A 12,613-nucleotide genomic window follows, 5' to 3' on the forward strand; every position below is an offset into this window, starting at 1 on the left:
CAATATATAAAAATTAAAATGATAACACTAATTCAAGCTACCTCAATATCTCCCCCTGAAAGATGTTCTTGGCTATCAAATATTTGCACTGACTTGAGACAAATTGACTGATAACACAAATATCAATGGGATAAGTTTAGGGACTTGGAAAAACAACTCCCATAAATTGGGAAAACGACTCCCATATGTTGCTGGGACTGGGTTTGGGAGTTGTTTTCCCAATTATATTTTTTTTTGGGAGTCATCTGCACATTTTTTTACGGGTTTACTTCGCGCGCGGAGGGAAACTTGTTGCGCACGGGAATTTCCGTTGACTCGACGTCACGTGACGTGATCGGGCCCCCCTCCGTGCGCGCCACCAGCTCCCCTCAAAAAACTATCTGTACACAGGGGTGACGTGCGGTGACAGGTGGCCGGGGTGAAGCACTCCGGCCATCCGGAGGAAACAATCCCCTTGATGACCAGCACACTCCGGTCATCGAGAGGGTATATCACATCTCTCTCGATGACCAGCATTCCGGTCATTGAGAGGACACATCCCCCTCGATGACCGGTACAGACCTGTCATAGGGAGGCTACATCCCTCTCGATGACCGGAATAGACCGGTCATTGGGAGGCTACATCCCTCTTGATGACCGGTACAGACCGGTCATCGGGAGGCTAAAATCCTCTCGATGACCGGAATAGACCGGTCATCAGGAGGCTACATCCCTCTTGTTGACCGGCATAGACCGGTCATCGGGAGGCTACGTCCCTCTTGATGACCGGCATAGACCGGTCATCGAGAGGCTACATCCCTCTCGATGACCGGAATAGACCGGTCATCAGGAGGTTACATCCCTCCCGATGGATGACCGGAAAAGACCGGTCATCGAGAGATATGTATCCTCTCGGTGACCGGTCTACTCCGGTCATTGGGAGGGATGTAACCTCCTGATTACCGGTCTATTCCGGTCATCAAGAGGGATGTAGCCTCTCGATGACCGGTCTATGCCGGTCATCAAGAGGGACGTAGCCTCCCAATGACCGGTCTATGCTGGTCATCAAGAGGGATGTAGCCTCCCAATGACCGGTCTATGCCGGTCATCAAGAGGGACATAGCCTCCCGATGACCGGTCTATTCCGGTCATCGAGAGGGATGTAGCCTCCCGATGACCGGTCTATTCCGGTCATCGAGAGGGATGTAGCCTCCCTATGACAGGTCTGTACCGGTCATCGAGGGGGATGTGTCCTCTCAATGACCGGAATGCTGGTCATTGAGAGAGATGTGATATACCCTCTCGATGACCGGAGTGTGCTGGTCATCAAGGGGATTGTTTCCTCCGGATGGCCGGAGTGCTTCACCCCGGCCACCTGTCACTGCACAGCACCCCCGTGTGCGGATAGTTTTTTGAGGGGAGCTGGTGGCGCGCACGGAGGGGGGCCCGACGTCACGTGACGTCGAGTCAACGGAAATTCCCGTGCGCAACGAGTTTCCCTCTGTGTGCGAAATAAACCCGTTTTTTTATTACTTTTTTGACAATAGAAAAGGGAGTCGGCTACCTAATTGGCCCTCCGCAGAACACAATTTTGGGAGTCGTCCGCGTGCACCGGTAGTTACCCCCGTATGAAATTGTCAGGTGGCATGTAACCCCGTATAGAATTGTTACACAGCATGTAAACCCCGTATAACATTGTCACACGGCATGTAAGCCCCATGTAACATTGTTACACAACATGTAACCACCGTATAGCATTGTTATGTGGCATGTAAACCCCGTATAACATTGTTACGTGGCATTTAACCCCCGTATAACATTAATGCTACACCCCATGTAAAATTTACAACAAGTAACTCATTTATCAAGCTTGTGCAACATGTAACATATTCCCACATCACACAATCCCCATGAAACATGTTTCTACAACACGCAACCCCCATGTAAGATGTTCCCACAACATGTAACCCCCAATTACCCCGCACCATGTAACCACCATTCAAGAAGTCTACAAACAGTGTAACATGTAACATGTAAGCACCACACGTGACATGCACAAACACCATGTAAACTGTAAGCAACAAGTACGCACCCACAAAACACATTTACACACGCAACATTCAACATGTAGCCCAGCATACAAAATGTAAAAATCATGTAATATTTCTCCCCCAATGTACCAATTTGTTAGGGTTATGTAACGGGGGGGGTGCGCGCACCGCCATTGGAGCAGAAGGCTGGACGGAAAGTGCTGTAAAAAATGTGAATGTCAGCGGAAACATGTAAAAACTGCGTCAATTGAAAGTAGATATTCAGGCGGCTCTTTTGAGCCAATAAAATGGATATAAAGCTCAGGGGAACCAGGTCCGCATGAGGTTTGAAGTTGGCAATGCATGATGACTAACACGCAGCCCTCATATGTAATGTTCTGATTACATAATATATCCATAATTTTCATAGCGCGGATTATATAAAGCATATAAATATCTCCAAATTTCTTAGACTGTTTGGTTGTGTAACAAAAAAGTTATACAGTTAGGGGTAATTTCCTACTGAGCCAATCACCCCCCCCCCCTTATATCTCATGTTATGACGACACACTATTGCTAAGAATTTAAGAGCACAGATAATATGCATCATTGAAAGATTACTGGAAGTTTCAGACTGTTTGGGTTTGTAACAAAAAAGTTGTGCAGTTAGCAGTCATTTTCCTACTCCGTCTGCGTACCCCTCATATCTCATGGTCTGATGGCACAATATCACTCATATTTTCAGGGGTTTCCTTTTATGCATATTTCTCTGTGATCTGAAATTTTTATGCATGTAGTGCATGGGAAACAAAAGTTATGAATATGGCGGATCATAATTAATGTGCACCCCTCATATCTCATGTTTTGGTGGCACGCTATTGCTATAAATTTGAAGTGGTTCAATTTATACACAATTATCTTTGATATCCAGTTTTTACGCATGTAGTGCGTGGGAAAAAAAAGTTATGGGTGGGGCAGATAATAAAAAAAATATAACTGATTAGTCGCAACAACTCCCAAAAAAAAATCTGTTTTAGGAAAATGACTCCCAAAAAGCGCCGTAGCACAAAAAAGGGGCCAGGTCGACGTCCGGACCCGGTCGCGATTTGGTCCTGGCGACGTATGGAAGTCATTTTACCAATTTATGGGAGTTGTTTTTCCAAGTCCCTTATAAGTTTATGGCTTGATGAGTTTATTCAATGATTGATGTTACCTTCATTTATGGTGTTCAAAGTTGGTTTGCATAATTTTATGCATGCATAAATCATAAAATCATAAAAATATTTTGGTGAGCAAATTTTGTGTTACATAATCAGACAGTCATATGCCCTGCCAGAAAGATTTTATGATTTTATGATTTATGCATGCATGAAATTATGCAAACCAACTTTGAACACCATAATTCAAGCATCTTTGTTGTATTGGTTGTTGTCAAAATAAAAGTGTGGCGCCTGATAAGTTAAGGTGCTCCCCCTCTTTTCTAGATAACTCCGGGTTTGATTGGTTACCCTCTCTGGGCTTCCGCAACGTACCCATGTCTAATTAATCACTCCGCAATGAACCTAATATGATCTGCCTATTCTACGTAAGGTCCAAACGCTCCGCTTCCACACAGTAAGCTCCGCAAGCAAGTGAGAATTTGGGTGGTAAAAACTCTCTGCAATTTAGTAATACACAAAATTTGAGTGAGAATAGCAGTAACCATAGTAATACTGCAAAAGTGAGTAGTCTGTAGAATGATATAATCCCCCAAAAAAGAGATGAGTGAGTGAAAAGCCGCCCCAAATTCCCTCTTCCTCCACTCACTCCACCCGCATAACTCCGCTCCCAGATGATGTTGCCCCTGTCCTTCCTTTCCTGCACTCGCCATAACTCTGCATGCATTGCTTCCCAGCCTAGTACCTCTCCAACACCTGTTCTCCCGCACCCTCTGACTAGTCTCCAACCCCAGTCTCTACCTGGCGCTTCCGCCCCAACGTCATCTGCGTGATGCCGTCCGCTTCTGCTGCCCCAGTTCACCTGGTGCTGGTCCGCCCTATTCAGTCCATCTGGATGTCCCGCCGCAGTCCCAACGCTGGGCCGCTACGCTACACTACGCTACAGGGCCACTTAGCATTAGCGTAGCGGCGCTAACAGGAGGCCAGTTTTCCTGTAGTGTTAGCTGGATTTTATGCCGCTAACACCAAGCTTTAGTGTAGCTTTTTTTTTCTGTGCTAACGCTAAAAAAAGTGTTAGCGCAAAAACAAATCCGCTACGCTAACGGTTAGCGTAACGGGATAAGCGCTAACGGATTTTTGCTCCCCCGGTAGCGTAGCGCAATGAATTCCTGCTACGCTAGGGCGGCAGAAACTGGGTAGAAATGACATGCTAGTTTTTTTCCTGTATTTGCGTGACTGCAGGAAAAAAATGGAGTGTCATTTCTGCCCAGTTTCATCTCTGTAGTTGCGCGGGGACAAAATTGGGCTGTTTCTGCCCAGTTTTTTCCTCAGGCGGCGCTAGCGTACACAAAATCTACGTTAGAAGTTAGTGTAGCTTTCTTCTAAGCTAACACCGCTACGCTAACGCTATCCAGACGAAATTGTAGCGTTAGCGGTGTGGTAGACGGAAAAGTGGAAAAATAAAAAGTTTTTTCTATGCCACATAATTACTCATACTAGGCCTCAAGATACCATCAAATGGACCCCAGAAATGGATTCTACGGCCAATTTCACCCCTAGCCATCACTGGAAGCACCCCTGGACCCCCTCTAGTGTGGAAGTTACACCTCATGGACACATATCACACGGCCAGCCCCAGTAACCCAGCTGTCATCTGCCCCAACCCGAGTTTCACAGTAGTACACTTATACATATCACAGGATACAAACATACATCTCCCTGTCAGGCTACACTCATTACATATTAACTACATACACTCCTTTATATACATAGTATGACATCATTTACACTGTTTCTGCAGCCTCAGACTTTGTGTATACACTAATTCCCCCTGTATGACAGCTCATGCAGTCTACTGTTACCTCATGCATGCATTAGAATGTTCTGTTGTATATTCTGACACCATTCATGTGCCCCTGAGGGGTTATGACATCATTTGTATCTACTCCCACCAGCTAAAATCCCTCACCCTGTTGTCTAGATTAGCTGAAACCCTAACCCACAAGCCCCTCAGGGGCTCCCCTTTTGTCTATAAAAGGAGCTCTCTCCACCCCCAGTGGCCTGCTCCCCAGTTCCTCACCCAGAACTCACAAGTCACCCAACACTCATCCACACTCAAATCCTAAAACCCTTATAACAATAAATCAACCCTTATAACAACATTTCAACCCTTATAACAAAGTAATTGAAACACTTACACGTTGCCAGTCAAACAGATTTCATCTGGAACAGACCAGACCTATCACTTAATAAAACTTGCCAAGCTGAGCTTGGTGGGTCTTGTTGACTGATAACAGAAGGGCAGAGCTTGCAACTCCATCATACCCTTCACCATTCAGCAAAAGGGTTTCATTACCACTTTTTGAGTCTTACAGCGGCTGTAAAAAAACCAACCGCTAACGCTAGGCTAGCGCTACACAAGCGCTTTCTTCTATCTTAGTAGTGTTAGCGGGAAAATCCGGCCGCTAAAACTAGCGCCACCGTAGCGTAGCTTAAAAAAGCTAACACTACGCTACGCTAGCGCTGATGTTAGCGTGGCTGGCCCACCGTTGGCAGTCCTACTCAAACCAATCCGCTAAATCTGAGCTTTGGGAGCATGGCTTGAACCCCGGTTCCCTCACACCCGTGTCAAGTCCCCTGTCCCGCATCTTGCCCCGTTTGCCGACTTTCTGCATGCTTTTGTAAGTGATGCATTCAAGGTTTCCCTCAGTCTACATATGGGACACATAAGCCCGCATGCTTATGATCTGTTTGGATATGTAGACTGAGAACTTTCTCAGCCGCTGAGGGACTCCTGTCTGTGCTAGGTGGTGGCAGTCTTGTGAGGGGAAGGTGCTTTGAGAGCTGCCCTCTGGTGGTGGTCCGGAGTGATGAGCGTAGGCGGATTGGTGGTAGCTTTTGGGGTTGGTGGTTTTGAGATGTTCGCCGTGGTATTTGATCCTTGGCGGCGATTGTTTTGTTTGGAAGAAAGATGCGGAGTTTTCTTAAAAAAGAGGTAGAAGACTGATGCGGAAACTAGATAGTGAAAACTGATGACGGTGATGCAGAGTTTTTCAACTCTTATGATCTGATAAATAAACTCTCAGTGATGGACTGTATTCTGCGGATCAGAATGCCAAGCCTCTCCCATCATCCAAGTTCGGCGAACTTGGACTCCGAGAGACGACCTGTCACATGTATTTCATCATCTCCTCCGCGCACACACACAACAAAACATCAGAGAAAACAGAGGAGAAAACACAACACATCATAAAAGAAGAAACAGAGAGAACCATCAAAACCTGAGAAAGAAAAGAGGAAAGAGGAAAAAAATAAAATGGAAAATGCAAACAAACAGAGGATAAACCCACAGCAGGTGCGGTGTTAGGACCAAGAAAGATGAAAATACAGGGAGAAGGGGTGGAAAGGAGTATACAAAGAGGTGGAAGGAGAAGGAAAAGTCTTCAAGGAGGATGAGTTTTTTAGAATGAGAAGAAATGGGGGAAATGAGGCATTCTTGAAGTCTTGAGGATCCTGAGGTCTTGAAGGGTGAGTGTTGATCTTGAGTCTTGCTGAGAATACTGCTGATCTTGCAGGCGGCGGAGATGACACTCCTGAATAGCTGACCACAAGATAGACCACCACACCGCCCCACTGCATTTCTTCCTGTGCTGCGGTGAGCATAAATTCTACGCCGCTTGCCTATATAAATGACCGCAGTCTGGTTTTGATCTTGATTACTGTTGACTTTGGCTACTGTAGTGGTTGATGACTGAAAATGTGGAATTTGTAACTGTGTGTGAGATTCAAGCTGAGTGAGACTTCTTTTCACATCTCAGTGAAATTTCCACCTGACAGATGTAGCTCATTTTCTGTACCTGTTTTACTGATGCTATGGTATGATCTGGGGAGAGGAAGACTGGGGCCTGGGGTTTGTGGGTTTCTGGATCCAAAGTTGGTTGATTGTAGGATGAGGAAGCTGTCTATATCTCCAGCCTCTTGAACTATGAGTGTGCAGTCCATGACATGTACATAGAAGCTAGATACATAAAGGAAACCCCATTAAAGCCTGGGACTACTGAGTTTTGTCACTTTCTTTGGCTATTAGCCAAAGAAAATAAATGTCTTTTCTTTTTCTAAAAGCCAAAGGATGGCAGAGCTGGGTGAGCTGGAAATAACCAACCATCCCAGTGACAATATTTCACATTGTACCATACCAGTGCAAAAATAAAGTATAGATAAAACAATACAGTATCCACCACAATTTATTGTGCATTTGATACATGCCAGTAAAAAATCCAATAAGCAGTATTGTGTATCCAATACATACCACTACAATGTACCACACATCCAATACATACCAATGCAGTGTATTGCATATCCAATACCAATACAATGTATTGTCCACTTTTTGCTGTCAGAAATTTCTACACTGCATACCATTAGTCTAACAACTATTGGTTGGGCTGCCAAGGCTCTTTGAATACCTTCCTATCTCCTCAGCTCCACCAGCCCGGCCAGCTCCAGTGGTCCTTTGGCTTTTAGCAAAATAAAAATTTCAATTTTCCTTTGGCTAATAGCTGAAAAAATCTAGTGCCACAGGTGTAAAAACTGCCAATGAACCACAATTACCCCTTTTTCCTCTGCAGGAGGCTGCACTCAATTATAATGGGGTAGATGATGGGTAGTTGGCTGAACTTGGCCTGATGTCACTTGTCATCTAGTGACACTTTATTTTTCCTGGTGAATTCATGTTATTTAAAATTCATAGGCATCATACATGCTTGTCACTTCCAATGGGGTTGTATTGGTTCCAACCCCCTGGGATAGGTCAACCGGGGGTGACCATTGTAATACATATTGGTCTCCCAGACCAATATTATATTGGCAGGGCCCACCAATACATTGTCGGGTAGAATGCTTGTATATAGGCATGGCTATTGGGCGGGCCACCCAACAGGGCGCCCAAACCCACCCAAACCCGCCTGAGTTTGGGCCAGGCGCGGGCCGCCATACACAGAAATCTCCAAAGTTGGCCCAGCCCGCCAGACACGCAAAAGAATTCGGGCAGGTCAGGGTAGTCCATTGGGCGCATGGTGGGCCTCCCCCGGGGCCCCCTGATGGTGACCAGTGTGGATATCATGATATCATATGTGATATGTGTGGTTCAACTACCAACCGGCCCACCAGATCACGACTCAACCCACGTTCAACCATCTCAATTCTTGATCACTTGGCTACCATTTTTTGTTGAAATGGCAGGTTCTAACGGCAAGGAACCTGATATTGTTGTCGCCAAGACTCCTGGGATGCAGACTCCAGCAGTAACCACTGACGGCATCAGCAATTCAGCAGATGAATTCCAATCAAAGAAAATAAAACTAACAAGTGGGGTTTGGGAACACTTCACAAAGACAATTGGTTAGCTTATCCCCTCTTCAGCCAGTCATGACTGTCCACTAAATTTTTGTCTTATTTCTATATTTATTATTTATGACTTTTACTAGAAACAAATGGCAAGAAGGCACAGTGCAATCAATGCAATTCAAACCTCATGGAAGGCTTGTCCACTGGAACTAACCACCTCTAAAGACACTCAATGAAATGCATCTCCAAGAAAGGTATTAGCATATTAGTTTACTTCCCGTTGTATTAGCATACACTAGATCATTATAGTTACATGTTGTAGTCCACAGGTCTATCTTGAAACATAATCTGATTGTACTTAGTCCAGTTCCTCATGTCAATATTTTCTTCAATCATCACTGTTTCAAGACTGTTTGCTTTGATCACCTGACCACACCTTTTAGGTCCATTGTCTACTCTCACTATCTGTCTTGATCTTTTTTTCTTATACTTCCCTTTCTCTCAGGTTTTTCTTTTGCTCTTGTCGCCGCCGCCCGTTGCCTGCTTGCTGACAAGCATCTCAAACCTTTCCAAGGTTAGTATACTTGAAAGCAATCATCACTGTTGCAAGACTGTTTGCTTCGCTCACCCAACTATACCTTTTAGTTTTGTCTTGTGCTCTTGTTGCCGCCGCCTGTTGCCTGCTTGCTCACGAGCATCTCAAACCTCTCTACGGGTTTTCTTGTGCTCTTGTCGCCGCCGCCCATTGCCTGCTAGTTCACAAGCATCTCAAACCTCTGTAAGCTTTTTGTCTTATAAAAGGCGGCGTTTTAGGACCCCGGCAAGGGCTTCTCAACTTCCCCTCTTTGACTGGAGCTGCTCGCGGGGGTGGCGTATGGAATTTCAGTCAAGGAAAGATCCGTGAACATTTGGCCAAAATTATAATCAAACACAAGTATCCTTATGCAATGTCTGAACACCAGGGGTTCATTAGATTAATGGAGGAGGCTCAGCCCCAGTTTGTGATGCCGGGACAAAAGGCACTTTGAAGTTATTTTAATTTATCAAACTCTTCAATGAGTGCAAGGCGGCTCTTATTTTCCAGATCAACCAGCAAGCCAATCATATTGCCTGGACAACCAACCCACTTGTGTGTGGCCTCCAATTTAAAAGGCTACATGGTGGTCATTTTCCACTATGTTGAAAAGAACTGGCACCTTGTTAAGTTGATACTCAGTTTCCAACCCCACAGCATCAATGGTTTAAATTAAGCAATTTGTGGACAATTGCAGAGCAACTCCAGGCTCTTCCACCTCAGATTACTTTCATTTGCTCTGCTTATCACACATAATAAACTTGGTTGTCAAAGATAGGATCAAGTTTGCTGGGAAGGCCTTTGAATAACTTTGTTCTAGTCTCCACTGGATCCGTGGTTCTCCTTCTTGCATGGACACCTTCAAAAAGGCCCTCATGGCAGTCAACATTTAACTCAAGATGAAATTTTCATTGAAGGATGTTCCCACCCAATAGAACTCAACCTATTTGATTATCTAGTCCTCTTTGCCTTGTAAGTGCCAAAGAGAGCAATTTGATGGCTGATGGCTATCCAATTGTTTTTTTGTCAGAACTGAATTCCAAATTCAGTACTGATAAAAGCCATTAGTTCAACAATTTGGGTTGACAATTCATACTTAGTAGCCACACAGTCGAAGTGTTTTAGAAACATGACATTCTGCTAGAGATGGATGTCCGTCCAGCTTGTAATTCTTGACTGGAATCCTCCAGTCAATACCTACATACTGAAGCCTCTTGGACTACATTGGGAGACTACCTGTTGTCTAAAATTGTCACTTCCAATGGGAAATTGTATTCCTCCATTTTCTCACAGTTTCATCGCTGTTCTGTCACTCTCCTATCACCAGCATTTCTTTCTGGAGGCAGGGGGTGGCTAGTAAGCGGAATCCGAATGAGTATATAATAGTTTTCTGCCGTATGGAATTTTGAAATGGGTTTGTTAGAGGTGATAAAATTAGGAGAAAGAACTTGGAATTCCTCCGCAATCCAAGGAAAAATATTGCCAAAGAGATGGGGAGCCAGAGTAAGATTGATTAAGACTTTCAGAAGGTTGTGGAACCAGGAAGTATTTTGAGTAGATATCCGCATTGATAAGGAGTATGTGGTGATTTATGATAATAATGTCTTAAATTGTCTGCTGCCTTGATCACACTTGAGAATAAACTACAGATTTGAGGAAAACCCACGTTTATAGGTTTTTGGGCCGTAAGTGATGCCAATTTTGTGCCATATGATTCATGAAGCGTATATCTATTTATTCTTATCTAGTCGAGCTAACAGATGATGTGGAAGACAGAGTGAAAAACAAGAGGGGCATGTTCACGGGTGGTGGGTGGCACAATTCGACTTTCACCAGTCTATACCTTGGGGGCCAAACCCAGTACGACCGTTGCCAACCACCATTCCATTAACTATCGGATTGGCTCTTTTTTGGAGCTGTTGCATGTTGAACGGGGTCACATCATAAGCGCAACTGTCGCAAGCTGAACACCGATCAAAATTTCAGCAAATCACCCGGAATATCATCTATAGAGATTGAGCGGAAAGAAAGATGCTGAGAGCTTACTCAGAGTGCCTTGGCAACCACCAGTGCATTCAAATGCACTTTCATCTTGATCAATACACACTGTTGAAAGCCGAAGAGAAGAATAATGGGTTAGCTGCAATTCATTCCCTGGGTTGTGAATTTACTGTGAATTTACTGACTAGCAAGGGACGAGCTACCAGTGTCGATCATGTTGTAGCCTTTTCGACAAGTCATGCTATTGTGCCGCTCTTGAGTGGCGACATTAACGCAACTGCTGCAGACTAATTGAAGACAAAAAACTGGTCACAATGCAAACTCCTGTGACCCGAAAATTGTCTTTTCATGTGGAAAATGACAGATGCTTACTGGGAAAGTTGGAGCAGCTCGAAGGGGCACACTTGACTGGAGTTTCGGATTCTACGTTCGGGCAACGAACCACTGATAAGGCAATAAAGATCTATCAGCTTTCCGAAAAATATAATCGTATCGGCCACCAGTGGCGAAAGTGTCCTGGAAGATGAAGGGATTGAATCTGAAATGAAGGCGGAAAAATCACCATGTTCCCTGCGGTCCATCGACCAGTCATTGGAACAAGTGGCTGGGAAGCCAGTCGTTCGGGCGTTGGTGAAGTGGGCAACGAAAAAGGAAACCGACCAGAGTCGCCCTAGCATTGAATGTCACGCTACAATGGGTGGGAAATTTGAGTGGAAAAATTATTGGGTTGGGGGAACATAGCCTGGAGTACCACTCGCTGAGTTTTATATTTGTTTCAGTCAGTCTGCTACAAACGTTCGCCCACCACGAAACGTTCAGGCTTGGCCTTGCTGTGGCACCGAGCCGAGTTGCATACAGAGAATACGAGGTCGTTGGAAAAGATGCATGCATACGCTTCATCGAGCGAGCAACCTTCTTACAGCTTCATAGGTAAATCTGGACCTGCAACAATGATCCTGCCGGGATTAGGCATCCGAGAGGACACTCTTTTTTGATAGTGCGCAGCGCCGGCATTTCAGCGTGGCAGAGCTCTCAATGTGAATAAGTTCAAAACGTGCATCAGAAGGAGGGGAGGACTCTGAAACGCACCATCACCAGCGCCTGTATGTCCACTCGAGTCGTAGATGGTGATTGATGAGCGGTGGCGACATTCCTAATGACGGATGGTGGAAAAACGTGGACGGACTCCGTTTTAGGAGGGACTTCTTCGATGGACCTTCCAACTATGCAAGATCCAGACAAGCTGAGACTGCGGCCGGGTCTGCATATTTAGTCAGGCAGTTTCGTCTTGGCAAAACCGGTAACAAATAGCGATAAACTAGATAGGATAAACTTCGTCGCAACTTGAATGGGAAGACAAGGTTTAACCCTCCGCGATCAGAGACGACCTTTAACCGGCCCCACCGGGCCTATCCAGGCCGACTTTCCGTCACAATCATTTATGTTCAGTCTTATCTTCTGGTCTATGTCCGGAGGGATAGCTTGTCTGCTGGGCAACGCGTTTCGGATAAGCACTGCCTATCATT

The 12,613-nt window shown here is 45.1% G+C and overlaps 1 protein-coding gene across 1 annotated transcript; it reads right to left on the reverse strand.

Annotated features, from left to right (window-relative positions):
• Positions 1-10,915: 10,915 nt before the first annotated feature.
• Positions 10,916-11,764, reverse strand: PtA15_7A617 (uncharacterized protein; the record flags this gene model as incomplete). Its single annotated transcript, XM_053171242.1, has 5 exons — positions 10,916-11,049; positions 11,133-11,192; positions 11,273-11,374; positions 11,460-11,531; positions 11,650-11,764. 5 exons carry the CDS (start codon positions 11,762-11,764, stop codon positions 10,916-10,918), a joined length of 483 nt encoding a protein of 160 aa, XP_053022443.1.
• Between the last annotated feature and the right edge of the window lie 849 nt (positions 11,765-12,613).

This window comes from Puccinia triticina, chromosome 7A, assembly GCF_026914185.1.
Source record: "Puccinia triticina chromosome 7A, complete sequence".
NCBI classification, from domain to species: Eukaryota; Fungi; Basidiomycota; class Pucciniomycetes; order Pucciniales; family Pucciniaceae; genus Puccinia; species Puccinia triticina.